This window comes from Hemiscyllium ocellatum, chromosome 23 (genome assembly GCF_020745735.1).
Source record: "Hemiscyllium ocellatum isolate sHemOce1 chromosome 23, sHemOce1.pat.X.cur, whole genome shotgun sequence".
Taxonomy (NCBI): Eukaryota; Metazoa; Chordata; class Chondrichthyes; order Orectolobiformes; family Hemiscylliidae; genus Hemiscyllium; species Hemiscyllium ocellatum.
This window is the reverse complement of record NC_083423.1, coordinates 27,384,032-27,410,030: the sequence shown is the minus strand read 5'-3', so window position 1 is coordinate 27,410,030 and position 25,999 is coordinate 27,384,032. Positions and strand designations below refer to the sequence as shown.

Here is a 25,999-nt window from a genome sequence, read left to right as displayed (position 1 = left end):
AAGTTGATATCCGTATTGAAAAAAAATTGGAACCCAAAGATGCACAAAGAATATCTTATATACCAGAAAAATACAACATACAAAAGGACAGGAGTTCAGTACTAAATTTCAAGCTCAACGAGGAAGTATTGATCATTATGTCACGTGTGCAAAGTTTTATGAATACAGATCCTTTGCAATTCTTAATAGGGACAAAATCTGAAAGTAAAAATTTAAACATCCTCCTTCACCTTCTCCTGAATTCCACACTATTGTAAATGACAGCATAAAGCTAGCTTCAATCATTCCAGGAAACCTGGAAAACAATTAAACCATCGGAGTCAGCTAAGGCTGTGGCTCCTGATAATATCAGAGTTCCAACAAAGAACCAAGTACCTCAACTCCAGTAAATTTGATGACATCTGCAGCTACCCAACAATGTGAGATATTGCTGAGGTATATTACCAACAACAAAACAGAATAATTCTCATCTGGTCAATTATGATTTTGTCATCTAATAAATGAAGTGACAAATAAAATCCTGGATATTGCCACCATTAACACTTATTTACCACTAACCTTCTTACTGATTCTCAGCTCATGTTTCTCCTTGAAACATTTGACTCCAGAACTCCAAAACTTGATCCAGATACAAATAAATTATGACAATTGAATAGACAATAGTACATACCCTCAAAATCTAGACAGCATTCGACTGTTGACACCAAGGAGTCCTAGGAAAATTGAGGTCAATAGAAGTAGAAGTGATCAGTGATCAGGCACATTACTCACATAAAGGAAGACCTTGCCTGCCAGTCAGATGCCATGACAGCCTAAGGCTATTACTGCACAGCAATGTCTTTGGTCCAACCATTTTCTACCATTGAGCTTTTTGTAATCCCAAGTCAGGAGTGTGGAATGCTTGCACAGCATTCAATATCATTCAAAAATAAAATTTCCTTCAATGGACCAAGTCCCCCAACGTTAATATCCTAAAAGTCACCGATGACAAAAAGCTGAATTAGAACAGCTCTTCAACTATTGACTAGAGCAGGGCTGAGATCCAGTACATGATAGGTTTAATCTCTTGACATATCAAAGCCCTTCCATCCATCGACAAAGTTTATCAACACTGTGATGCAATACTCAATCACCTGGGCAGGTTTAGGCCTAACATTCAGCAAAATTTAATACCATCCAGAACAGTAGTTTACTGATAACATGAAAAAGAATGAAAATGTCAGAAGCTATTTTTTTCTTCAATCCAATTTGAAACAGAGGTTCATTGAGTATGTCACAGAGGTGTACAACATGGAAACTGATCCTTTGGTCCAACTTGTCCATGTCAACCAGATAGCCCATGTTAATCTAGTCCCATTTGCCAGCACTTGGCCCATGTCTCTCTTAACTCTTCCTATTCATGTGCACATCCAAATGCCTTTTAAATATTGCAATTGTACCAGCCTCTGGCAGCTCATTCCATACAAGCACCACCCTTTGGATGAAGAAGTTGCCCCTTAGGTCTCTTTTATATCTTTACCCTCTCACCCTAAATCTATGCCTCTAATTCTGTACTTCACCACTCCACAGAAAAAAAACTTGTCTATTTACCCTACCCATGCCCCTCATGATTTTATAAACTTCTCTACGGTCACTTCTTAGCCTCTGACGCTCCAGTGAAAACTGCCCCAGCCTATTCAGCCTCTCCCTGTAGCTCATACCCTCCAACCCTGGCAACATTCTTGTAAATAATTTCAGAATCTTTTCAAGTTTCACAACATCCTTTTCCATAGGAGGGAGACCAAAATTGCACAAAATATTTCAAAAGTGGCCTAACCAATGTCCTGTACAGCCGTAACATGACCTCCCAACTCCAATACTCAATGCTCTGACTAATAAAGCAAAGTGTTCCAAATGCCTTCTTCACTACCCTGTCTATCTGCGACCCCACTTTTAAGGAACTATGAACCTGCACTGCAAGGTCTCTTTGTTCAGCAGCACTCCCCAGGACCTTACTATTAAGTGTATAAGTCCTGCTAAGATTTGTCTTTCCAAAATGCAGCATCTCACATTATACTACCAAGGAAGGAGAACAAAACCAAAGCAAATGATTTTATTTGAATAAAAATTATGAAAAACAGGAAAGATATACTAAAAGTGAGGGTAATCACCCTTAAAACTCAATTCTAAGTAATTGTGGTTAAAGAAAGTGAAAGAGTAGCACTGTTAATCAAGGATAGCTTTGGTGCAATAGTTAGATATGACTTTGTTTCGGGAGATCACAATGTGCAATTGGTTTGGCTGAAGACAATAAGTAACAAGGGAAAGAAGTTGATACTGGGAAAGGTTTACAGGCTGATTAACAGCAATCACAAAGTAGGACTAAGTATGCATGAAGAAATATTTGGGTGTTTATGTTAAGGTATGGCAATAATCATGGGTGCTTTTAATCTATATAAAATCTTGAAATCAGATTGGTAGTCATATCTTGGAAGAGGGGTTCATAAAGTATTTTTGAATTAGTTTCCCAGAGCAGCACTTTCTTAAACCAAGGAGAAAGCAGATTATACTGGCCTTGGTATTTGCAATGTGACAGGATAAATTCAAGGCTCAGAGTAAAGGCACCACATGGTAGCAAGTATAACTTGATTGAATTTTACACCCAGCTTGAAAAGAAGAAGAATGGGTCAAAGACTAGTATTTTAAATTTTAAACAATAGTAATTACATGGGCACACAAATAGAACTACCTGGAGCTAATGAAAAGGTAAGCCAGTGAGATAGATCCATTGAGAAGCCATGGCAGGCATCTGAGGGGATCTTTAAAGATTCTCAGAATTACTGTCAAGAAAAATTTTAAGTGACGAACCCATCATGTGTGGTTAATTAACAAAGAATGAACAAAGCATGTAACAAAAGAATTAACAAAAAGCATGTTAATGCAAAAATACAGGGCAGGTGAAATGATTAGAATATAATTAACAATAGAGAATGATGAAAAGATTAAATCAAATGAAAGAAATTAGTGTGCAAGGGGAAGTGAACTAGAAATATACAAGTGGATAGCAAGTGACTTTGCAGGCATCTTAAAAGGAAAAGAGTAAGTGAAGGAAATATCACTCTGCTAGAGAGTGTGCAAATTGGAGAGTTGAAAGACAAAAAAGGAAATGGCAGATGAAATGAACAATATTTTATATTCTCAATAATAAAAGACAAGTAAAATAAGTAAGTAATCGCTGTAAATCAGTATGGTGGAAGGGAGAAAGGAACTTCAGAAAAAATAAAGTCACTTTGGAAGAGGTGCAGAGCAAACTGATGGAGTTGTGGGCTGACAAGTCCCTGACCCTGACAGACTTAATCTGAAGGTCTTAGAAGAGGTGACTAATGAGCTAGGAGATGTGTTAATGTTAATTTTCCAAAATTTGCTAGAGTCTGGAAATGTTCCATCAAACTGGAGAGTAGTAAATATAACTCCTCTATTCAAGGCAGGAAAGCAGAAAAAAGAAACTATAGACCAATTACCTTGACATCTGTTGTAGGGAAGGTGTTAGAGTCATCTTTAAAGTTAAAGCTGGGCACTTAGAAAAACTCAAGATAATCCTTAAAATATTAGCATGGTTTTGCAAAAGGATAATTATGTTTAACCATCTTATTGGAGTTCTTTGATGAATAGGAAAGGTTTGGAGGGATATGGGCTGGGTGCTGGAAGGTGGGACTAGATTGGGTTGGGATATCTGGTCGGCATGGATGGGTTGAACCGAAGGGTCTGTTTCCATGCTGTACATCTTTATGACTCCATGACTCTATAAAAGGAGAATCTTTAGACATACTTTACAATGTTTCTATAAGGCATTTGTCAAAAGTTCCACACAAAGGTTTCTTGCACAAACTATCAGCTCAATGGTGTATGAGTTTAAATATTATCACGGGTAGAAGATAAATCTGCTGCATAAGTACAGAAAATACATAAATTGGTCATTTTCTGATTGGTAAAATGTAGCTAGTGAAGTATCATAGAATCTCCACAGTGTGGAAGCAAATCCACTTAGACCATCAAGTCCACACTGACCCTCCAAACAATATCGTACCCAGGCCCACCTCCATACCCAATCCCCATCCCCATAACCCTGCTTTTCCCTTGACTAATCCACCTAGCCAGCTTATCCATGCACCCTATCGGCAATTCAGCATGCCCAATCCACCTAACCTGCACAGAAGAATGTAAGAAATAGGAATAGGCTATTTGGCCCTGTTGAGCCTGCTCCTCCTTTCCATAAGATCATACCTGATCTTTTCATGGACACAGCTCCACTTACCATAACCCTTAATTCTCAGACTGTTCAAAAATCCACTTTTGCCTTAAAAACATTGAATGGACTTGCCCTCAGTGGGAAGGTAATTTCACAGATTCACAACCCTTTGGGTAAAGAAGTTCCTCCTCAACTCAGTCCTCAATTTACCCCCCCTTACTTTAAGGTTAAGCCCCCTAATTCTTGTTTCCACTTGTGGATGAAACTATCGCTCTGCTTCCATCTTATCCATTCCACTCATTCTTCTAAATTCCAATGATTATAGTCCCAGTCTACTCCGTTTCTCCTAAGCCAATTCCCAACTCCAGAATCAAACTAATGAACCTCCTCTGTACCCCCTCCAATGTCAATACATCCTTTCTCCAGTAAGCAGACCAAAACTGTACATAGTATTCTAAGTGCTGATTTGGAGATGCTGGTGTTGGACTGGGGTGTACAAAGTTAAAAATCACACAACATCAGGTTGTAGTCCAACAGGTTTAATTGGAAGCACTAGCCTTCGGAGCACTGCTCCTTCATCAGGTGGTTGTGGAGTACACAATTGTAAGACACAGAATTTATAGGAATTTTTGCTATAAAGTTGGACTATAACTTGGTCTTGTGTGATTTTTAACCTTATTCCAAGTGTGACTTCATTAGCACCCTATGTAGCTGCAGCATAACCTTCCTATTTTTAAATTCCATCCCACTAGCAATGAAGGACAATATTCCATTTGCACATAGTTGGACTGTGGGAGGAAACTGGAACACCCAGAGGAAGCCCACGCAGATACAGGAAGAATGTGCAAACTCCACACAGACAGTTGCCTGAAGGTGGAACCAAACTCAGTCCCTGCTGTGAGGCAGCAGTGCTAACCACTGAGCCACCATGCCTCTACTGCAGGGATCTGTGCTGGATCTAAGTTTTTTTAAATCAATTACATTGATGACAGATGAGGGGAGCAAAGTCATGGCAGTTAAATTTGCAAAATGATAAAAATAAATTGGAAAATACGTTATGAAGAGGATATAAAGAAGATATAAAGTATTGAAATAGACAGGTTAATTAAGTTGCAAAAATCTGACAGAAGGCATGTGGAAAAATGTGAAATTGGTCACTGGCAAAAAGAATAAGAGTAGAATATTATTTAACAAGAGAACTGCAGACTTTGAAACTGCAAAGACATCACAAAAAGTGTGCAAATACAGCGAATAATTAACAAAGCAAATGAATGCTGTTATGAGAGGAATTGAACATTAAAGTGAGGGTATCGTGCTTCATTTATACAGGACATCTATAGTATGATGTACAGTTTTGCACCTCCTTATTTAAGGTAGAGTGCAAACACATTGGAGGCAGTTTACTATTCTGATATCGGGATGAGTCAGTTGTCTTATGAGAATGGTGAGACAGACTGGACAAGACTAAGAGATGACTGGATTGAAGTGTATAAAGATCTTGAATGGTCTTGACAATGTCATATAAAGGATATTTCGTCGTGGGTCAATCTAGAACTCAAGGGCATGAGGGAAAATTAAGGATCTCTGTTTTCAGTCAGCAATGAGAGTTTTTTCTCACAGATGATACGAAGTTTGAACTCTCTGACTCAGAAGGTAATGGAGGTGGAATCATCGAATATTTTTTAAAGGCAGAAATAGATTGATTCCTTTGCCTAACAAAAATCTAAGGTTATCAGGTGTAGTTAGAAAGTGGGATTCAAAACAAACAACTAGGCTACGATTTTAATTAAATGGCCTACTTCTGCCCTTAATTCTTAACTTTGGTTCGAAGGAGTTAAATTTGTTCTAGGTAACATCTTTGCAAACAGATACCATCTCAAGATTCAACAACAAAATGGATACAGATTACCCTCTTAATCCAAGCTGCTACAATAAAACTTTATATTTATATTGCACCTTTAACGTAATGTAATAAATGTTCCAAAGTGATATTCTCAAGGCAGATTTAAAAATATTCTTTTAAAGCAGACCCAATGGTTGAAAGTAATATATATTGATCACAAAATTGCCTCATCATACTGTCTGTGCACTACCACTAAATCCCATTTCTCTACAGTAATTACCATAGAATGATCATCATATGGTATTTGATACTAAATTTAAATGGCTATACCTGACAAACTTTAGAGCCTCAATTTATACTTTATACAACATTAAAAATTTGTCATGGGGTGGGGGTAGGGGTTCTCAGTTTAATGCAGCTCTAATCAGAGTCTTATGTCATTCTATACAGAAGGCACCTATACTTTCCAATGCAAAAGCTTTTTTGAAAAAAATCTCTATCCAAGTACAGCACTGAGGTAGGGATAGGAACAGGGCCAAATTCACCAATGCATTCCTGATGAAGGGCTTATGCTCGAAACGTCGAATTCTCTATTCCTGAGATGCTGCCTGGCCTGCTGTGCTTTGACCAGCAACACATTTTCAGCTGTGGTCTCCAGCATCTGCAGACCTCATTTTTTACTCAAATTCACCAATGCTCTGGTTAAGAGGCTAATAGGACACTAGGCACTTATTTTAACCATAGAATCCCTACAGCGTGGAAACAGGCCCTCCAACCCAATAAGTCCACACCGATCCTCCGAAGAGTAACCCACCCCGACCCAGTCCCCTAACCTATTACTCTACATTTACCCCTGACTAATGCACTTCACTTACACATCCCAGAACAATATGGGCAATTTAGCATGGCCAATTCACCTAACCTGCACATCTTTGGATTATGGGAGGAAACCGGAGCACCCGGAGGAAACCCGCCCAGACACGAAGAAAATGTGCAAGCTCCACACAGATGGTCACCCGAGGCTGGAATTGAACCTGGGTCTCTGACACCGAAAAGCAGCAGTGCTAACCAGTGAACCACCATACCGTGAGAAAAATATTAGTGTGGACTAGTGGCAAAAACAAAAAAAGTGTTTTTCTCCCAAAGTCAGAAAAGAAATGTTGAAAACATTCACTGGTTGGCAAGTTACTGCAAGTCAATTACCTCATTGACATAATGTGTCACATATTCCTTATTCATAGGGATTAATTAAATTTGGCAAGGTTAAGCAAGTTATGCAACCCTGATGAAAGATGTACTTTACAGACTCATTAGTTGATAACTATTATAAATTATTTTCTAATATTTCAAATGAGTAAAATAGCATTACCATTGTTATGAATGCTTCATACTCATAAAATGCTTTGTTTATTCAGACCACACTTTAGAAATAAATTCAAACAATCATTAATTAAAATATATACGCCTGTTAAGTAAATGTGAGATTAGATCTATTGGAAGTAATAAAAAAAATGTTCTTCTGGAGATAACATGATGATATCAGATCATGGAAAGTAAGCCTCAGGAACTGTAAACATGAATCAGCAACACTGATTAAGATGTGACTATGTTAAAGCTTAACTACAGAAAAACCAAAAAGTTCAGAGGTTCAATTCCCCAGCTAACGCCAGGTTGGCCAATGCAGCAGTGGAGGATCCTGCTTCTATGGGTGTGAGCCAAGAAAAATCTGGTCTTGTCCCCACATCTGACTGTTAGCTAGTATATACGATTGAGCAATGATTAAATTGGGCTTCTGGATAGACTGTTGACATATACAATCTAATTACATACGCAAAAACTAAAAATTGTGTAGATAGAGAGGTACACTGCAACCTGTGATTCAGGGATTATATGCTACCAAAATAATAATTCTACGCATAACTTTGTTTCAGTAACTAATTCATTGATGTTAGGTGTTTTGTGATCAAGTGAACTTTACAGTGTTTGTTTTAATACAGTCCTGCAACAGGCAACATCCTTCTTAAGTAATTATTACAAGTACTACCAGAACTGCCTGATTAGAATTAAATAAAACTATCTATCCAAATTTATGTCTAAAATAATCAATCTGAAAACAGCTTGCCTCCAAAAATTTTAAATTGCTTAGTTATAGTGATGGAATATTTGATGATTCATTTTTACAAGTGACAACAAATATTCGAGTGCAATAAGGAGATGCCAAGTTGACAAAAATTACTCAGCCTAAACTGAAAAATACCTCTCTCAATATGTTCGTTCAGGGATCAATTTAATTGATATCAACATTACTGAATTAGCATGCTCTATATAGATGTAGATCCCAGTCCCTGTTTACAATCCATAATGTTTGCACATGAAAGGAGCATCCAGGTTGAAGAAATAGCAAGAATCTCAGTTCATAATCTTGGTTCAAGCTGTACCACTGCTACTATCACTGAAGACAGTCAGAACAGAAACATAAATTATTTAATACTCCAGCTCATAGTTTGATTATTATTTTAACCAGACAACAAGAGGCTCAGTTTATCAAAAGTTCTGCAGGTTATCCATCAGAAGAAAAAAACTGATAAAAAATGAACAGTTGATAAATAAATCTGAAAGTCAAAATATTACATATGAGCACTCCAGATCCATAACAACAATTTCCTTCCATACATCCTGAATGAAATCGGAATGAGGTACAGATTGGCCAAGATCAAATTAGTGATAGAGTGGTCTCAAAGATCTGAATGGCCTACAACAATTGAAAAGCTCATTTCAGTTACTTTAAATCAGACATACTATATGACAAATACTTGAAAAATGTGGAAAAGAGTTGCATCTTCAAGAGTTACAAGACAAAAATTGAAAGACCTACCTTTTTTTGATACCACACTATAGCATCTGTCACTTTAGACGCCATTTATTCCTCTCAATCATACAATGGACATGTTAGGCTGAAAGGAGAGAGAAGAGGAGATCAGCACCGCTTACAAATTACTACAGTAATGGTAAAAAGAAGTCTGCTGGTGCTGTGCTTATGTTACACCCAACCTCATTATTAATTTAGTAAGACGTCTTGTAGTGACTTGTTACCATAACAACTGAAAGTTACCAGGCTAGAACTGTACGGTCTACATATTTCTACACACTATAGACATTCCACCCATCAGTTATCTCTTGGAATTGATTTAGTCATCTTATTATTTATTACACAATCTTATAGAGAATAGTATTTTGGTTAGCAATTTGTGACATTCCCTTGATTGTAATAAGGACATTCCCTTGTATCAAATGAGAGTGTGTTTCAAACATTCCATCAGGGAAATCATAATATTAAAAAAAAATCAAGTGCAGGGTGCAGACAAAATTGTTATACATGCAATATTTCTAAGCATACAGTAATTTGCCAAGTCAAAAATAAAACAAGTTACAAAAAAGATGCAGCTGCAAAGATTGGTATGTCCACATTACACTTCAAGGATCCCAGGATCCTCCTCCACCCATCAGTTCTAAAGCCAGGTAAGATAATTTTCTAAAAATTACGAATACTGCAGCTTTTGTGGAAGCACTTTTGATTTTATAAACTTTCAAATCTAACAATATTTCTCAAAAATGTATTCAACTTCAAATTAGTAAACTATATTACCTAATAATTTGCTCATCTTTCCAACAACAATCTCTGCAAAATAATCAAATAAAGACACTACATCCCAACTATAAAATAAATTAGATTCATTAATTTCTTGCTGTCATATATGTTCATACAGCATACCTCATAGCATTTCTGTCATGCCTGAATGTTAAATTTAAAGCTTTTAATGTTTAATTTAGAAAAACATTTCAAAACTAGCATTTATTTACATATCACCTCAGAGTCATAGGGATGTACAACACAGAAACAGTCTTTCAGTCCAACTCATCCATGCTAACCAGATATCCCAACCTAATCTTGTCCCATTTGCCAGCACAAGGCCCATATACCTCCAAACCCTTCCTATTCATATATCCAACAAGATGTCTTTTAAATGTTGCAATTTTACCCACCTCCACCATTTCCTCTGCTAGCTCATTCCATACATGCACTACCCTCTATGTGAAAAAGTTGTCACTTAGGTCTCTTTTATAGCTTTCCCCTCTCAGCCTGAACCTATACTCTCTAGTTCTGGACTCCCCCATCCCAGAGAAAAGACACTGTCTATTTACCCTATCCATGCCCTTCACGATTTTATACACCTCTATAAAAAGGTCACCCCTCAGCCTCAGATGCTCCAAGGAAAACAGCCCTAGCCTATTCAACCTCTCCTTAAACCTCAAATCCTCCAACCCTGACGACATCCTTGTGAATCTTTTCGGAACCTTTTGAAGTTTCACAACATCCTTCCGATAGTGGCCCAACCAATGCCCTGTACCGCCGCAGCATGTCCTCCCAACTCTATACTCAGTACTCTGACCAATAAAGGAAAGCATACCCAAAACACCTTCTTCACTATCCTATTGACCTGTGACTCTACTTTCAAGGAGCTATGAACCTGCACTCCAAGGTCTCTTTTCAGCTACTATCCCTAGGACCTTACTATTAAGTGCATAAGTCTTGCTAAGATTTGCTTTCCCAAAATGCAACACCTCGTATTTATCTAAATTAAACTCCAACTGCCAATCCTCAGCCCACTGGCCCATCTGATCAAGATCCTGTTGTAATCTGAGGTAACTTTCTTCACTGTCCACTACACCTCCGATTTTGGTGTCATCTGCAAACTTACAAACTGTTCCTCGTATGTTCACATCCAATTCATTTATAGAATTAACGTAAAGTAGTGGACCCAGCACTGATCCTTGTGGCACTCCAGTCTGAAAAGCAACTCTCCACCACCACCCTCTGTCTTCTACCTTCGAGCCAGTTCTATATCCAAATGGATAGTTCTCCCTGTATGCCGTGAGATCTAACCTTGCTAACCAGTCTCCCATGGTGAATCTTATCGAACGCCTACTGAAGTTCATATAGATCACATCCACCACTCTGCCCACATCAATCCTCTGTTATTTCTTCAAAAAACTTAAATCAAGTTTGTGAGACAATTTCTCATGCACAGAGCCATGATGACTATCCCTAATCAGTCCTTGCCTTTCCAAATACATATAAATCCTGTCCATCAGGATTCCCTCCAACAACTTGCCCACCACCGATGTCAGACTCACCAGTCTGTAGTTCCCTGGCTTGTCCCTACCACCTTTCTTAAATAGTGGTACCACGTTATCAAGATGAAGAGTGAGGTAGTTGATTCAGAGATTATGGTGCCAAATCTTAATAAAGGAAACTATGAAAATATGAGGCATGAGTTGGCCTTGATAGGTTGAGGAGAGTTACTTAAAGTGATGACAGTGTTTGGCAATGGCAAACATTCAAGGAATGCAGGGGGGAACTGCAACAACTGTTTATTCCTATCTGGCACAAAAGCAAAAATGTGTAAGAGGGCCAATCCATGGCTTACAAAAGGAAATTAGAAATACTGAACAACCTCAGTTATCCGAACATCAATTATCTGAATTTCGGGTTATCCATTATCCGAACAAAATACTGCCCACCTGTCTCATTCAGATTATGGAGGTTGTTCTGTAACATTAGATCTTAGGAAAAAGCATAGAGATTGGCCAAGAAAAATAATAGGTCTGAGGATTGGGAGCAGTTTAGAATTCAGCAGTGAAGAAGCAAGGGAAGGTAGTGGGGAAATTTCTCAAATTCATTATCAAGGACATTATAGCAGAGCATTTAGAAAGCAGTGGCAGCAGACAGAGTCAGTATGGATTTATGAAGGGGAAGTTATGCTTGACAAATCTGTTGGAATTCCACAAAGATGTAACTAGTAGAGTTGACAAGGGGAGCCAGTCAATGTGGTATATTTGAACTTTCAGGAATTGTTTGACAAAGTCCCACATAAAAGAGATTATTGGGCAAGATTAAAATGTATAGGATTGGTTAAGTCAATACCAAGTTAGCTTGGAGGATGAACTGTAACAAGGATGCAGATATCCTTCAGCATGATCTGGACAGGTTGGGGAGTGGGCAAATCAATGGCAGATGCAGTATAATTTGGATAAATGGGAGGTTACTCACTTTGGAAGCAAAAGTAAGGAGGCAGATTACTATCTGAATGGGTGGGTGTAAATTGGGAGGGGGTAAATTGGGAGGGGGTATTGTGCAGCAGGACCTGGTGTCCTTGTGCACCAGTTGCTGAAGGTAAACATGCGGGTGCAGCAGGCAGTAAAGAAGGAAAATGGTACATCGGCCTTCATTGCGAGAGGTTTCCAGTACAGGGGCAAGATGTGTTGTTGCACTTATACAGGGTCTTGGTGAGGCCACATCTAGAATATCATGTACAGTTTAGGTCTCCTTTTCTAAGGAAGAATGCTCTTGCTCTCAAGGCAGTGCAACGAAGGTTTCCCAGGCTGATTCCGGGAATGGCGGGACTGACGTATGAGGAGAGATTGGCTAGGTTAAGGTTATTTTCACTGGAGTTCAGATGAATGGGGGATGTTGTTGGAATCTCATAGATCCTTATAAAATCTATGCAGGGAGGGTGTTCCCGACTGTGGATGCATCCAGAACCAGGGGTCACAGTCTGAGGATTCGGGGTAGACCATTTAGAACAGAGATAAGGAGACATTTCTTCACCCAAAGAGTGATGAGCCTGTGAAATTCGTTATATGATTTCCATTTCACAAAATCATGCTGATGTTTGATTGTGTTAAGAGTTTCTAAATACTCTGTTGTTTCTTCCTTAATAATGAATTAAGGAAAGTTAAGCCAACTGGCCGATTTTTGACTCATCCTTTTTGAATGATATTATATTGGCAGCTTTTCAATCTTCTATTTAGAAGATTTACTTTCTCTGTAACTACATCCTTTTCATCTCCTAGAAAGAGAACCATCAGATCCAGGAAATTTATCACCCATTAGCTTCTCTAATATTTATGATAGTTATAATATTTACTTTCCCAGACCCAACCACACATCCTATCCCTGTAATCCTACACTTTCCCTGGCCAATCCACCTAACCTACACACCTTTAGACTGCGGGAGGAAACTGGAGCACATAATAAAAAACCAAACAGATACTGACTTATTTTTTGCCCTATGTAACAGGGACTGTTAGGAGGTCTATAGATTACTCCCACCAATGTCTTCTTTCCACTGTTAATTTTTATCTCCACCAATATGGATTCACATTCATCTGATCCCAGATCAATTGTTGCTCTTGTCATTTCATAAGAACGAAGTGAACCCACATCCTATTGTTCCTGCCTCCTCCCCTTTTGAAAGCCATCATACCCTTGAATATTAAGCTCCCAGCTTTGATCTCCTTGTAACCATGCCACCGTAATGATTGTAAGATCATATCCAGTAACGTCTATTTGTGCCGGGCATTCACATAATGAGTCATTACATTTGCTTTTTTACCACACTTCCTTTTTGATCCTTTTTAGGCTTGTACACTCACATTTTGATTCAAGGGATGTTTTGAAGATGCCAGTGTTGGACTGGGGTGTACAAAGTAAAAATCACGCAACACTAGGTTATAGTCCAACAGGTACTAGCTTTTGAAGCGCCGCTCCTTCATCAGGCAGTTGTGGAGGACACAATTGTAAGATTCAGAATTTATAGCAAAAGTTTACAGTGTGATGTAACTGAAATTATACATTGAAAAATACCTTAATTGTTTGTCGAGTCTTTCATCTGTTCGAATACCATGATAGTTTCACTTCTTTCATATGTAAATCACAAAAAATTTTTTAAAAAAAGTTACATTCTCAGGTTAACTGTAACAATTGTTGTTAGCCAGATAATGTTGAAAGTGTTAGCCCCGTGTTCTCCGTCTGTGCCATAATATTTAAACTGATTCTAATCTAAAAAGTGACTTAACAAAGTCTTACATGAATTTATGCAGTTTTTGAGCAAAGTACAATGTAACTCAGCAAGTACAAAGTCACCCCACAAACGCATATATGTGCGTGTGTGCGTGTCGGTCTGTCTGAGGTGGGGTGTTGTGTGTGTGAGAGAGAGTGTATATGTGTGTAGACTATCGAAGTCTGTGAGAGGATGCATGTGAGAGTGTGGGAGTGTGTCTGTAGGGGTTTGTGTGGGAGTGTGTGTGTGCATGGAGGAGTGTCTGTGTGTGTGTATAGTGCAATGGTGGTCACCTGTACTGTGACATGAACCCAAGGTCCCGGATGAGGCCCTCCCTATGGGTACCGAACTTAGCTATCAGCCTCTGCTTGGCCACTTTTCGCTGCTGCCTGTCCTGAAGTCCGCCTTGGAGGATGGTCACCCAAAGGTCGGAGGTCGAATGTCCTGGACCGCTGAAGTGTTCCCCAACTGGGAGGGAACACCCCTGTCTGTTGATTGTTGTGCAGTGCCCATTCATCCGTTGCCATAGCCTTTGCTTGGTTTCCCCAATGTACCATGCCTCAGGGCATCCTTGCCTGCAACGTATAAGATAGACAACCTTGGCTGAGTCACACGTACCTGCCATGTACATAGTGGGAGGTGGCCCCAAGTGTAATGGCGGCATCTATGTCCACACTCTGAATGTCTTGCAGTGCCTACCGTGACAGGGTTGTATGGAGATGACCTGAAAGCCGGGCAGTTTGCTATAAACAATGATCTGTTGGAGTTTGAAGGTTGTTTAAAGGCAAGCAGTGGAGGTGTGGGGGAGGTCTTGGCGAGGTGCTCATCCTCATTGATAAAGACACTCACACACACTCCCACACTCACATGCATCCCCTCACAGATTTAGACACTCTACACTCACATTTACATTCTCTCTCACAGAACACCCCACCCCAGACAGAACAACACAGACACACGCGCACATATACATTTATGAGGTGACTTTGTACTTGCTGAGTTCCATTGTACTTTGCTCAAAAACTGCATGAATTCATGTAAGACTTTGTTAACTCACTTTTTAGATTAGAATCAGTCTAAACATTATGGCACAGACAGAGAACAACAGGGGGCTAACACCTTCAACATTATCTGGCTAACAAAAAAAGTTTTTTGTGATTTACATATGAAAATGTAAATCATGATATTCAAATAAATGAAAGACTCAACAAACAATCAAGGTATTTTTCAATGTATAATTTCAGTTATATCACACTGTAAACTTTTGCTATAAATTCTGGATCTTACAATTGTGTCCTCCACAACTACCTGATGAAGGAGTGGCGCTCTGAAAGCTAGTGCTTCCAATTAAACCTGTTGGACTATAACCTGGTGTTGTGTGATTTTTAATTCAAGGAAGACCAACTCTGGTCCCCAACTTAAATAAGGGTAGTTACAGAAGTATGAGAAGAGTGGTCTAAAGCAGGCTTGGGAGACAGACTAAGGGAAAGATCAGTGGATGAGTTCTAACAGACATTTAAACAAATGTTTCATAATGCTCAGTGGCGAGAGGTCGATAGGAGTCATCCTGAGCAGTGGTGAGAGCAGGAACGGCAGTCCAAGGCAGCTGGTTATTAAGGTGGTGATAGCTGTCAGCCCAGGCTGGCAACAGGGATGAGGTCAAGCCCATGTGAGGAGTGCAAGTCCAGCATGGCGAGGAGTTTATGGACATTGGTGTTGAACTGTTAACTGTGTTTCTTTGTTTTTCTACTTTTTAGTAAGAAGGTCTGTAATGCTTAACTTCTTAAATTTTGGTTTTTTTTTCCTTTGTACCAAGGTTCTGTACCTAGGTGCCTTTGTATCTAAGATGGCACCATAAGTGGCAACTTGTAAACTTCTTAATGTACTCACTCATGTGTAAATGAGATAATAAACCTAAATGTAAAAATTGTCTTCATTCCAATCAAAAAGGACTAGACCACCTATGGTTAACAAAGATGGTCAGGGAAGGTATCCAATCAAAAACTAAGGCTTACAAAATGGCAATAACTACTTGGCTGGAGGACTAGGAATTTTTTAGGAACCAGTTGGCCAGAGTTTATTGGCTACCCTAGTTGCCCTTGAGAAGGTGGTGGAACTGTGCAGTCCATGTGCTGTAGGTAGATCCACAAAGCCCTTAGGGATAGAACTCCAAGGCCTTGACCCAGAGACAGTGAAGGAATGACAATATATTTCCAGGTCAGGCATGGAAGGGAATGTAAAGGCGAACATGGTGTTCCCATGTACCTGCTGCCTGTATTTTTCTAGGCAGAAGTGGTTGTGGGTCTGATAGGTGCTGAATAAGGATCTTGATTAATTTTTGCAGAGCACCTTGTCTTTTGCAATACCTAGGCCAATGCTAGGTGGTCCAAATGGTTTCCTTCCTTTGAGACTTTGTAGTGATCAATACAACAGAGTGCTAGACTATTTCAGAATCAACCACATTGCTGTGGAAATGGAGTCATACGTAGGCCTAATCTGGAGTGAGGATGAAGCCAGGAAGGTCCAAATCGATGTCCAACAGACAAACAGTCACACTACTCCTGATTCGGAGCGTCACTGCTCCCAATTGCCCAGAGGTGTTGTGCAATGGTTTCCCCTGATTCTCAATGGCTAAAGTCTGGGCTTCACCAGGCTCCTTGCCACATCTTGTATTTCCAGGTTGGGGGATGGTCCTCTCCTTCTCCTTTTCCTCCTGTAATGCTGTGTGTATAACTATGGGAAGACGACGACTGAGTCAGCTACTATTAGCACCTTTTTAACCTGCCCACCAACCTCCCTATTTTCCCACAATTCTTTGATACTCACATAATCCTCCTCAGTCACTTTTCATTATAGCCTTCTGTTGGATGCTCTTCCTCCTGTTGAGTATCAGGTCCTCCATGATCTCCTTCTCAGTTTTGCTGAGCAAGTCAACTTCTCCCAAAATCCTCCTCACTCCAAAATGTGTAAAATAATGTGGGATTACCAATAGGAAAAATATAACAAAGTTCTATTTCTCATTTTTGAAGTCAGTTTTAAGGCAAGTGGTAGAAAGTTTAATGGGGAATCTAAGAGAAATATTTTCACCTAAAGTGTGTTGGGGATCTGAAACTCTTTAATAAGAGGATGTAGAGACATAAATTATCAGCATATCCACTTGTAATTTACAAGGCTATTGACCATGAGTTGAAAGTAGACTTAAACTGGATGGCTACCTGTCAGATAGTACATACACAATGGGGAAAATGTGTCCTCTGTACTGCAAAGTACTACAATTGTGCGTGTAGCATCTTTCACTTCTATAAACAACTGCACTTGGTTTTGAAAAAAATAGTTAAAAGGCCCAGCAATTAACCTCTTTTCAATTAAATGCAGTGCATCAACATTACTATTATTCAGGGAGCCACTCAGAAAGTTATATGTTTACTCAAACATTATTCACTGATACAGAATTATTTAGCCTGGTATTTGCTGTGCAGCCAATAAGCTGACTGTATACTTCAAATGAGCACACAAAGCAAATTGCTTTCATCTTTCCACATAGTAAATAGTTGACTCACAAACAGAGTTGGCAATTTACACACAGACTATCACGTAAACAAAGTTGACTTTGAAATGAGGGGTTGAATTTTCATAGCCCCCGCAAAAGGAAAGAACAGAGGCAACAGCAGGAGGCTGAAAATAAATCAGCATCAAACTGTATTACAAGGCACTCAGCCTGGTAGTGACAATAATTACCAGGGCAGATGCAGGACAGGACAGGAATCCCACTCTCTCGCCAGTTGAGATCCATTAAATTAAAAACAAGCACCAATAGATTGTCAAAAGGGGAAGTCGTAATACTGAAATGGACACAGATTTCCAAGTTATCAGACCTTAAAACATAGGAGAAGTAGCCTATTCAGCCCTTCAAGTCTTCTCCACCAATGAGATCATAGCTGATCTGAAAATCCTCAATTCTGCTTTCCTTCCTTTTCCTATAACCCTCAATTCCCTTACTGATTTAAAAGCTCTATGAAATGCAGTCTTGAAATGTATAATGACCCACCGCTATGTCGTAAACAATTCAACGGATTCACTACTGAGAAGAAATTCTTTCTCATCTCTGGCTAAAATATGTGCGCACTTATTCTGAGGTTATACTCTCTGATCCCACATTCTCCACAAGGGGAAACAACCTTCCTGCATCTACCCTGTCAAGCCCCTTAAGGTGTGGAGGTGTCGGTGTCAGACTTAGGTGGACAAGGACAGAAGACACATGACATCAGGTTATAGTCCAACAGGTTTTTGAAATCACAAGACAAAGAGCAGTGCTCCTTCGTCAGATGAAGAGAGGTACATAGGCACAGAATTTATAGCAGAGAGATCAAAAGATCATATGAATGTTGTGCGCGGAGTGTTGACAGGCTGAATAGCAAGTGAAGGGAAGACCTATAATCCAATTAATTGAGGCAGAGAGTAAATTACAAAAAAATAAAATTAAGGTGGTGCTGGAGGCAAACCAAATGGCTAGAATAACATGATAGGTATTAGAGTAGCATGCTGAGGGTCTAACCAAAGTAACAAGTAATCCAAAATTGTACAATTAAGCTAGAGAGATCATAACAAGTTATCAAGGTGATGGTGTCAAAACAGGACAATAAGGAAGATTTTACAGATGCAAAACAGTATTGTGGGGTTACATGCAGCACAACATGAACCCAAGGTCATGGTTGAGACTGTCTTCACGGGTACGGTACTTAGTCATCAGTTTCTGTTCGGCAATTCTGCATTACGTATCTCGAAGGCACCTTGGAGGACACTTACCTGGAGATCAGAGGCCGAATGTCCTTGACCACTGAAGTGTTCCCTGAATGGAAGGGAACATTCCAGCCTGGCAATTGTTGTGTGGGGTCCATTCATTTGGTCTCATAGCATCTGCATGGTCTCGCCAATATACCCATACCTCAGGGCATCCTTACCTGTAGCATGAGGTAAACTATATTGGCACAGTCTCACTAGTATCTGCTATGTACATGGTGGGTGGTGATTCCTCATGCAATGACAGTATCCATGTCGATGATCTAACATGTCAGGCAGAGGTCGCTGTGGCAGGGTTGTGTGGTGTTGTGGTGGATGTTGTCCCTAAGATCGGGTAGTTCGCTGCAAACAATGGTCTGTACAAGGTTTGGCAGTTGTTTGAAGGTGAGAAGTGGAGGAGTAAGGATGATCTTAGCAAGATGTTCATTGTCATTGATGGCATGTTGAAGGTGGTGGAGAACATGGCATAGTTTCTCTGCTTCAGGGCAGTACTGGGTGACAAAGCCTACTCTATTGGTCATGCCCTGTGTCTGTCTTCTAAGGAGTTGTTGCATTTTATTGCTGTGGTATGTTGCTTAAGGATATTGTGTACTTCAATAATGTTGCTTCTATTCTTCCAAATTCCAATGTGAAGACTTAATCTACTCATCCTTTCGCCATACCTGGCATTAGCCAGTGAATCTTCTCTGGACTGACTCCAATGCTAGAATATCTTCCTTTTAATGAAGGGCACAAAACTGTCCAGTGTTCCAGCTGTGGTCTCATTGATGCGTTGTATAGTTTTAGCAAAACTCCCTATCTGATACTCCATTCCCTTTGACATAAAAGCTAACATTTCATTTGCCTTCCCTATTATCTGCTAAATTCAGATAGAATACATTCACTTTTCTCAAAATCATTAGTTTCTGAACTGTGGGGGAGGTGATGCACAGTTGGGAGAAACTTAAGGGTGCCCAAAGACATCAGCCCAGCTCCATAAGGAGATCAGTGGTGCAAAGGGTACTTGGCACTCATTACAGGAGGTATTTTCAGAAGGCATTTGACAAGGTACCAAATACTAGGAAATAAAAGCTCATGATTTGGGAGGGGGGGGGGGGGCGCAAGACATGGCATGAATGGAAGATCGCTGGCTACTAGGATTTTCAGGTTGATGGGTCTCTTTATAATTTTCATAAATAACTTAGACCAACATATGATAGTAAAATTTGTTGATGACAAAAAGATAAATAAGCAGGCAAGTTGTGAAGAGGATATACGGAATAATAGGTTAATTGAGTGGGCAAAGATCTGGCAAATTGAGTATGGTGATAAAGCATGAAATAGTCTATTTTGGCAGCAAGAAAAAACAGCAGATTATATAAGTGGTTGCAGAGGTCAGATGTAGAGAGATCTGGGTGGCCCATGGCATGTGCTGCAGAAGATTAGCATGCAAATACAGCAAGTGATCAGGAAAGGTGCATGTATGGAATGAGCTGCCAGAGGAAGTGATGGAGGCAGGTGCAATTACAACAACAATTTTGGGAGGCACGGTGGCACAGTGGTTAGCACTGCTGCCTCACAGCGCCTGAGACCCGGGTTCAATTCCGGACTCAGGCGACTGACTGTGTGGAGTTTGCACGTTCTCCCTGTGTCTGCGTGGGTTTCCTCCGGGTGCTCCGGTTTCCTCCCACAGTCCAAAGATGTGCGGGTCAGGTGAATTAGCCATGCTAAATTGCCTGTAGTGTTAGGTAGGGATAAATGTAGGGGTATGGGTGGGTTGCGCTTCAGCCCAACAAGTCCACACCGACCCGCCGAAGGGCCTGGTTCCACACTGTAAATCTAATCTAATCTAACTGTAAAAAGGCATCTGGATGGGTACATGAATAGAAAAGGTTTAGAGGGACAAGGATGAAGTGTTGGCAAATGGAACTAGGTCAGAATGGAATGTCTGATTGGTGGAGGTCAGTTGGACCGAAGGGTGTGTTTCCACGCTTACGAGTCCATATGTTTCATTGCAAGGAACATTCAGTGCAAGGGTAGGGAGGTTAAACTTCAGTTATATAGGGCATTGGCGAGGTCTCTGGAGTACCACATAGGCTGCTGGTCACCAAACCTACCAAAGGATGTTAATGCACTGGAAGCAGTTCAGAGAAGGTTATTTTAAAAACAAGACTAATGCCTAGAATGAACTGATTGCTTTAAGAGAACATAGACAAATGTCTGTAACCTCTGGAGTTTAGAAGAATGAGTCAGAGTTGACTTAAGTGAAACATAAAAGATCCTGAGAGACCTTGACTGGGTGGATGTGGAAAGGATGTTTGTTCTTATGGGTGAATACAAAATGAAGGTTTATAGCATAAAAATAGAGGCCACACACTGAAGGCAGAGAGAAGAGCCTTTGGAATTCTCTTCCTCAAAAGGCATTAGTTGCAGAACCTTGAAAGTTTTTGAGGCATAAGTAGATATATTCTTGATCACAAAAGGAGATGAAAGATTATTGGGGGTATGCAGGAATGCAAAGTTGACATTAAAATCGGATCAGCCATGGTCTTATTAAATGGCAGAGCAAGCTTGATGGGCTCCATGGTCAACTCTTGTTCCTTGCCTGTATGTTTGTATGCAAGTTCTCTTAACACAGGATAGATGGCAGAAGAGTGTATTCAGCAAACGGGCATCAGAGTTGTCGCACACCTGCATGACAAAGACAGAAGAGTAGGGGCAAGGCTACCAATCACAACAGAACAGCTACCAATCTAAATGGAAACTGCAGCTGACATTGAGGTCACAATGGTTAGATTTCATGCCCAGAGCAAAGAAGGCAAAACCTTTCTGAGGAGGTGTAGAACCAAGAGTTTCAGAGGGAAGAGAAGCAGGAAGGGAACCAAAGCCATACCCTAAACACAATATCTACTGCCAAATACAATGGTGTCTGGAGTAGATCAAAATCCAGTGCTGCAGGTGGTTGCAACTCCCCAGGCAAAGTGGTCATTGAAATCTTTGGCCTCATCCTTGAGGACCATATACAGTGAAGCACTGGACTCCATGCCCTCCCAGTATTCACCCAAACTCACTCTGGCCTTGCAATTCTTTGTTTTTGGTTCCTTCCAAAGATCAGCTATTGATCTTAACTGCATTTCACAAATGATGCATGCCACTACATCTCACAAGTCAATAATGTTCTCTTTGCCAGAGCTGGACAACACATTTATTTGATGTCAGACAGTCTTGAAAAGGATAGTGGGTATTGGGTTCCACCTCTGGTGCTGAATTTCCCCAGGTCGAGGCCATCATGTGGCCATGAAAATACCCAGTAAATGGCCAATGGCAACAGCACAGTAGGTAGTGTTTGGATTTGTCAGAGCTGTCTCCTCCAGGTCAGCTGCATAATTTTTTGTGTACTTTTTGTCTTTTTTCTTTTCTTCTTCATCCTCAAGGCCAGAGCGCTGTCAGCAGGGCACTGGCTGCAGGGTCAGCAGTGTGGATCAGGACTCTGGCAGCAGTGGTGGCACGCCCAGAACCTGGGCCTTATGTGGCGGTAGGCCCGGACAGAGGGTGTGGACTTCTCACAGCGGTAGGCACAGAGCGTGGACTCTTGCCAGCAGCAGTGCCTTGGGACCCTGCAATTACATGGGATAAATGTGGATTTCAACAGTTTCCTCATTTCCCCACACCCGACATTATCCCAGTCCCAAGCCTCCAACTTGGCACTGTCCTCCAGACCCATCCTTCACTGCCCCCTCTGACCTATCACCTTCATCCACTTATCGCTTTTCCAGCTATCTCCCCTCAACTCCACTCCCCTTTCATTTATTTCTTAGCTCCGATCCACAAACTTCATTCCTAATGAAGGGTTTATGCCTGAATTGTCAATTTTCCTGCTCCTCGGATGCTGCCTGATCTGCTGTGCTTTTCCAGCACCTCACTCTTGACTCTGATCTCTAGCATCTGCAGTCCTCACTTTGTCCCAATGGAATACTCAGGGTGGATATGAAAAGGACATATTTAAAAGGGCCTCAGTAGCAGATAGGATGGGGCTGAGGAAATTTTAAGTTACATCATGAAGCTAAAAGTAAGTGTTCTTTGTGAAAAGAAGTCATGGGGTCAGAAACTTCATTTGGGATCAAACAGCAAGGACAGGTTAGGAAAAGTACCTTTCAAAATTTCAAAAACACTAGACATATCACAGAGGCAGCAAAAATGATCAAGAGTACTGGTGGGGAGTTGGAAATGAGTTCACTCAATGTAAATATAGAATTGTTGAGCCAATTTGAGTGTCTTCAACAGTGTTATTTAATATGTTACGTACTAGCCAACCACAGTGAACTATAATTTTGATTGATAAATTCTAAAAATGGAGTAATGGATACTTTCGTTAGCTATGTGATCACTATATTGATATTTGTAATGTATGATACTCTCTTTAGCCTTTTTATGTCAGAACAAAAAAGTAGGATTGACATAAAATTTTTTCACATTTTTAAAAAAAAGGTTGGCATGCAACTTCCAGATTGAGTAAAAAATGAGGTCTGCAGATGCTGGAGATCACAGCTGAAAATGTGTTGCTGGTCAAAGCACAGCAGGCCAGGCAGCATCTCAGGAATAGGGAATTCGACGTTTCGAGCATAAGCCCTTCATCAGCCATTCCTGATGAAGGGCTTATGCTCGAAACGTCGAATTCCCTATTCCTGAGATGCTGCCTGGCCTGCTGTGCTTTGACCAGCAACACATTTTCAACTTCCAGATTGAGAAAACAAACAACAGGAACAACAGTAATTCTGACAGTATCAGGATGGAGAGGAGAGGCAAGATAAAGACTGCAATACAGTACACAGAAAGCACAAGAATGAGACAATATACAAGCAAGCACACAAAGATGGGACCGACTAAATCCAGACAGGAAACGAAAGTGAGTATATGAGATGCAGAAAGACAGCATAAGGGATTAATATGCACATGTAAGTAAGAAAGGGAAAATCCAGAGAGGAAGAGTGAGGGAGAGGTTAAACCAACTGAATCACTCTTTTTAAAGGAAAATTTCAATTAAAGCATTTAAAAATGGGAAAATGTGACATTAAGACAAAGGCAACTCTGGTTACATGTTCAGAAAACCACATTTTTCACTTTAAATGGTAATTAATAAAATCATTAAACTGCAATCATGGCACTCGTTGCTGAAACATTCACTCTCCTACAACTAGGACACAGGCTATTCAATGTCTATGTTAAAGTACTGTTTCATTGTATAGGAAAGTAAGTTACAAAATTAATAAAAAGTCATTCAGTAGATCTGCAACTTTTCCTGGCACAGGTTAATAAGCAAGCTTAAAATTTCTCCCTCCGTAACAGCAGGGTCAAACGTTTTTAAATTTTAACAGAAGGTTCTCTGTAAGTTCATGCTTTTGGTGCTCAATTAAAAGATTATTTTTTAAAAAACTGAATTATACCAATGAAGAATGGTGGTAGTGGCAATTCCATTGGGATGGGGGAGGGGGTGTAGAACCGGAGCAGATTCTCTCTCTAAACACATCCATGTAATGAGAGAGAATGATGTATTCCTAGCATTCCAACTAGGATGAAGGAAAGTGGTTGACAAGCATTGAAATATTTCCTGTGGAAAAAGTGCATTAACATTAAATGTTGACAAAGAATGAACATTATTTTCAGAAGAATTCCATTTTCCGTATTTGTCCTGACTCACCCTGTCTTTAAAACTAAGCAAAACCCTTAAAAAGGTCAATAAAAATTCCCACTGAACAAAACCCTTCAAAATTAATCCTTACAGAAGAAGGAAGTTGATCTGAAACACACCTAGAGTTTATAAAAGCCTTATAAGTTCATGCTATCTTTGTTTACGTGCTTGTACTTCAGAAACTAAAGGCAACTTATATGTGCAACACCACAAATATTAGCACAGTTGTAGTAACTTCATATCTGTGGATAGTAAACACCCTGAATTAATATTGCTATTCAGGTAGCAATCTCACTTTTAAGCCTGCTTATTAAATCTACAAAAACAATCTGCAAAAGGCCAGTGACTGCTAGACTCCACAAACTGGAATTCTGGCCACATTATGCATTCCAGTCTACAAACAACATTCTGCTGCCATGCTGCTGACTGTAGAGAACCACTGGAAAATTCTTTGGCTTAGATTGAACGGATCTTCATGCTAAGGACTAACACAAGCAGACCTCAGTAATAAATGAAAGCAAGTTATTTATTTAAAAAGCCATGTTGGCCATTTTGCTAGGTTTTTTAAACTTCACTTTTCTAAAGTAGAAATATTTCAACACTTTTCCACCTACCATAGACAAAATGAGGATAACAATCGATACTGGTGATACTGTAAAAAGAGATCAGCAAGTATAAAACTAAAATATATGAAAATTACATTTTTTGAAAGCATTTCCCGGTCATCTTACTTCCTTGGAAATTGCTATAAAACAAATACATTTGAACCATTAATCCAAGCAGTATTTAGCACAAATATTCCTGCTCAGGAATTAACCAAAATTTGAAAGGTATTGTGCACTTTGTTTCAAGAACTCCCATGTGGCTGCCCACTCATTTACAACAAGCTTATTTATAACAACCTTTTAAGTGATAACAACAATTTGCATTTACATAAGATCAGACATTTACAGTACAGAAAGCAGGCCATTTAGCCCATCCTGTCCAAGCCAATAACATCCCAAAGCACTTCACAGGAGTATCATCAAACAAATTTGACACTGAGCTATTAGGAGATAGATGAAAATTATGACCAAAGATATTGTTGAAGAGCTAAATATTAGGAAGCACTAAACATAGGAGGAAGCAAGGCAGAAAGATTTAGCAATAAAATTAAAATAAAAAGATAATCAAGGGGCGAAGGATTAGATCCACAAAAGATATATTGGATAGTTGTAAGGGTGAAGGAGATCACAAAAGTAGTAAGGGGCAAGGCCATGTAAGGATCTGAAAACAACAAGGAGTATTTTAAAATTGAGAAGTTGTTTAACCCTGAACCAACATAGGACAAGAAACTAGGTGCGAGGCAAAGATTTGGAAACGCTCAAATTTACAGACAGGACAATGTGGAAGGTCAGTCTGGAGTATAGTGGAAGACTGAAATATAGGAGTAATAAATGAGGGTTTCTGCAGATAAGCGGAGAGCAGAGGTGGAGTCAGGAAACATTACAATGATGAAGTCTGTACTAATAATCTCACAGGGAAATAAAGCTAGTGTCAGGATTAGACACTATTTC

At 39.8% G+C, this 25,999-nt stretch overlaps 1 protein-coding gene across 1 annotated transcript in view; it reads right to left on the bottom strand.

Annotated features, from left to right (window-relative positions):
* Positions 1-25,999, bottom strand: part of LOC132826888 (protein PHTF2-like) — a 107,151-nt gene that overhangs the window by 65,898 nt on the left and 15,254 nt on the right. Inside the window, exon 2 of the mRNA XM_060843163.1 lies at positions 8,947-9,025. Coding sequence (XP_060699146.1) covers positions 8,947-8,991 — 45 coding nt within the window. The 5' untranslated portion in view covers positions 8,992-9,025. The remainder of the gene's footprint in view (positions 1-8,946; positions 9,026-25,999) is intronic.